The sequence below is a fragment of the Buceros rhinoceros genome, unplaced genomic scaffold (assembly GCF_000710305.1).
Source record: "Buceros rhinoceros silvestris isolate BGI_N320 unplaced genomic scaffold, ASM71030v1 scaffold27621, whole genome shotgun sequence".
Classification (NCBI taxonomy): Eukaryota; Metazoa; Chordata; class Aves; order Bucerotiformes; family Bucerotidae; genus Buceros; species Buceros rhinoceros.
In genome coordinates, this window is record NW_010396349.1 from 5,699 (window position 1) to 6,079 (window position 381).

The following is a 381-nucleotide window of genomic DNA, read 5'->3' on the forward strand; positions in this document are numbered from 1 at the left end:
GACTACAGCAAAGTGGATCAGGTACGCCGGCAGCAGCCGGCGAACCAGACCCGGGCGAGGACTCTGCTGGAGGGGCCAAACGTACTTTGGGGTTTGCTGAGCTGCGTGCCGGGGTCTGGGTGGGATCTGTGGTCCCAGAGGTGCTGGGGAGCTGTGCTGGTCTGTCTCGGCTCCCTCCTCTGCAGAATCTCCCGTCTGGGGCTTCTCGGGGAGGGGAGCCCGGAGCCCCTTGACCGGGGGCTGTGGGACACTGAGCGCTGGCCTGGGCGTGCGGGGCTGCGTAAGAACTGACCAGCGTCACTGAGGAGCTGCTCCGGGTTGTTCTGCTGCTGCAGGGGAACAAGAAGGGGCCTCTGGGCCGCTGGGACTTCGACACGCAGG

General features: G+C 66.4%; 1 protein-coding gene across 1 annotated transcript in view; it reads left to right on the top strand.

Moving 5' to 3' along the window:
* The window catches only part of IK (IK cytokine, down-regulator of HLA II), a gene marked incomplete at both ends in the record, with an annotated part of 6,048 nt that extends 5,671 nt beyond the window's left edge, over positions 1-377 (top strand). Inside the window, 1 exon segment of the mRNA XM_010145889.1 lies at positions 336-377. Coding sequence (XP_010144191.1) covers positions 336-377 — 42 coding nt within the window.
* Between the last annotated feature and the right edge of the window lie 4 nt (positions 378-381).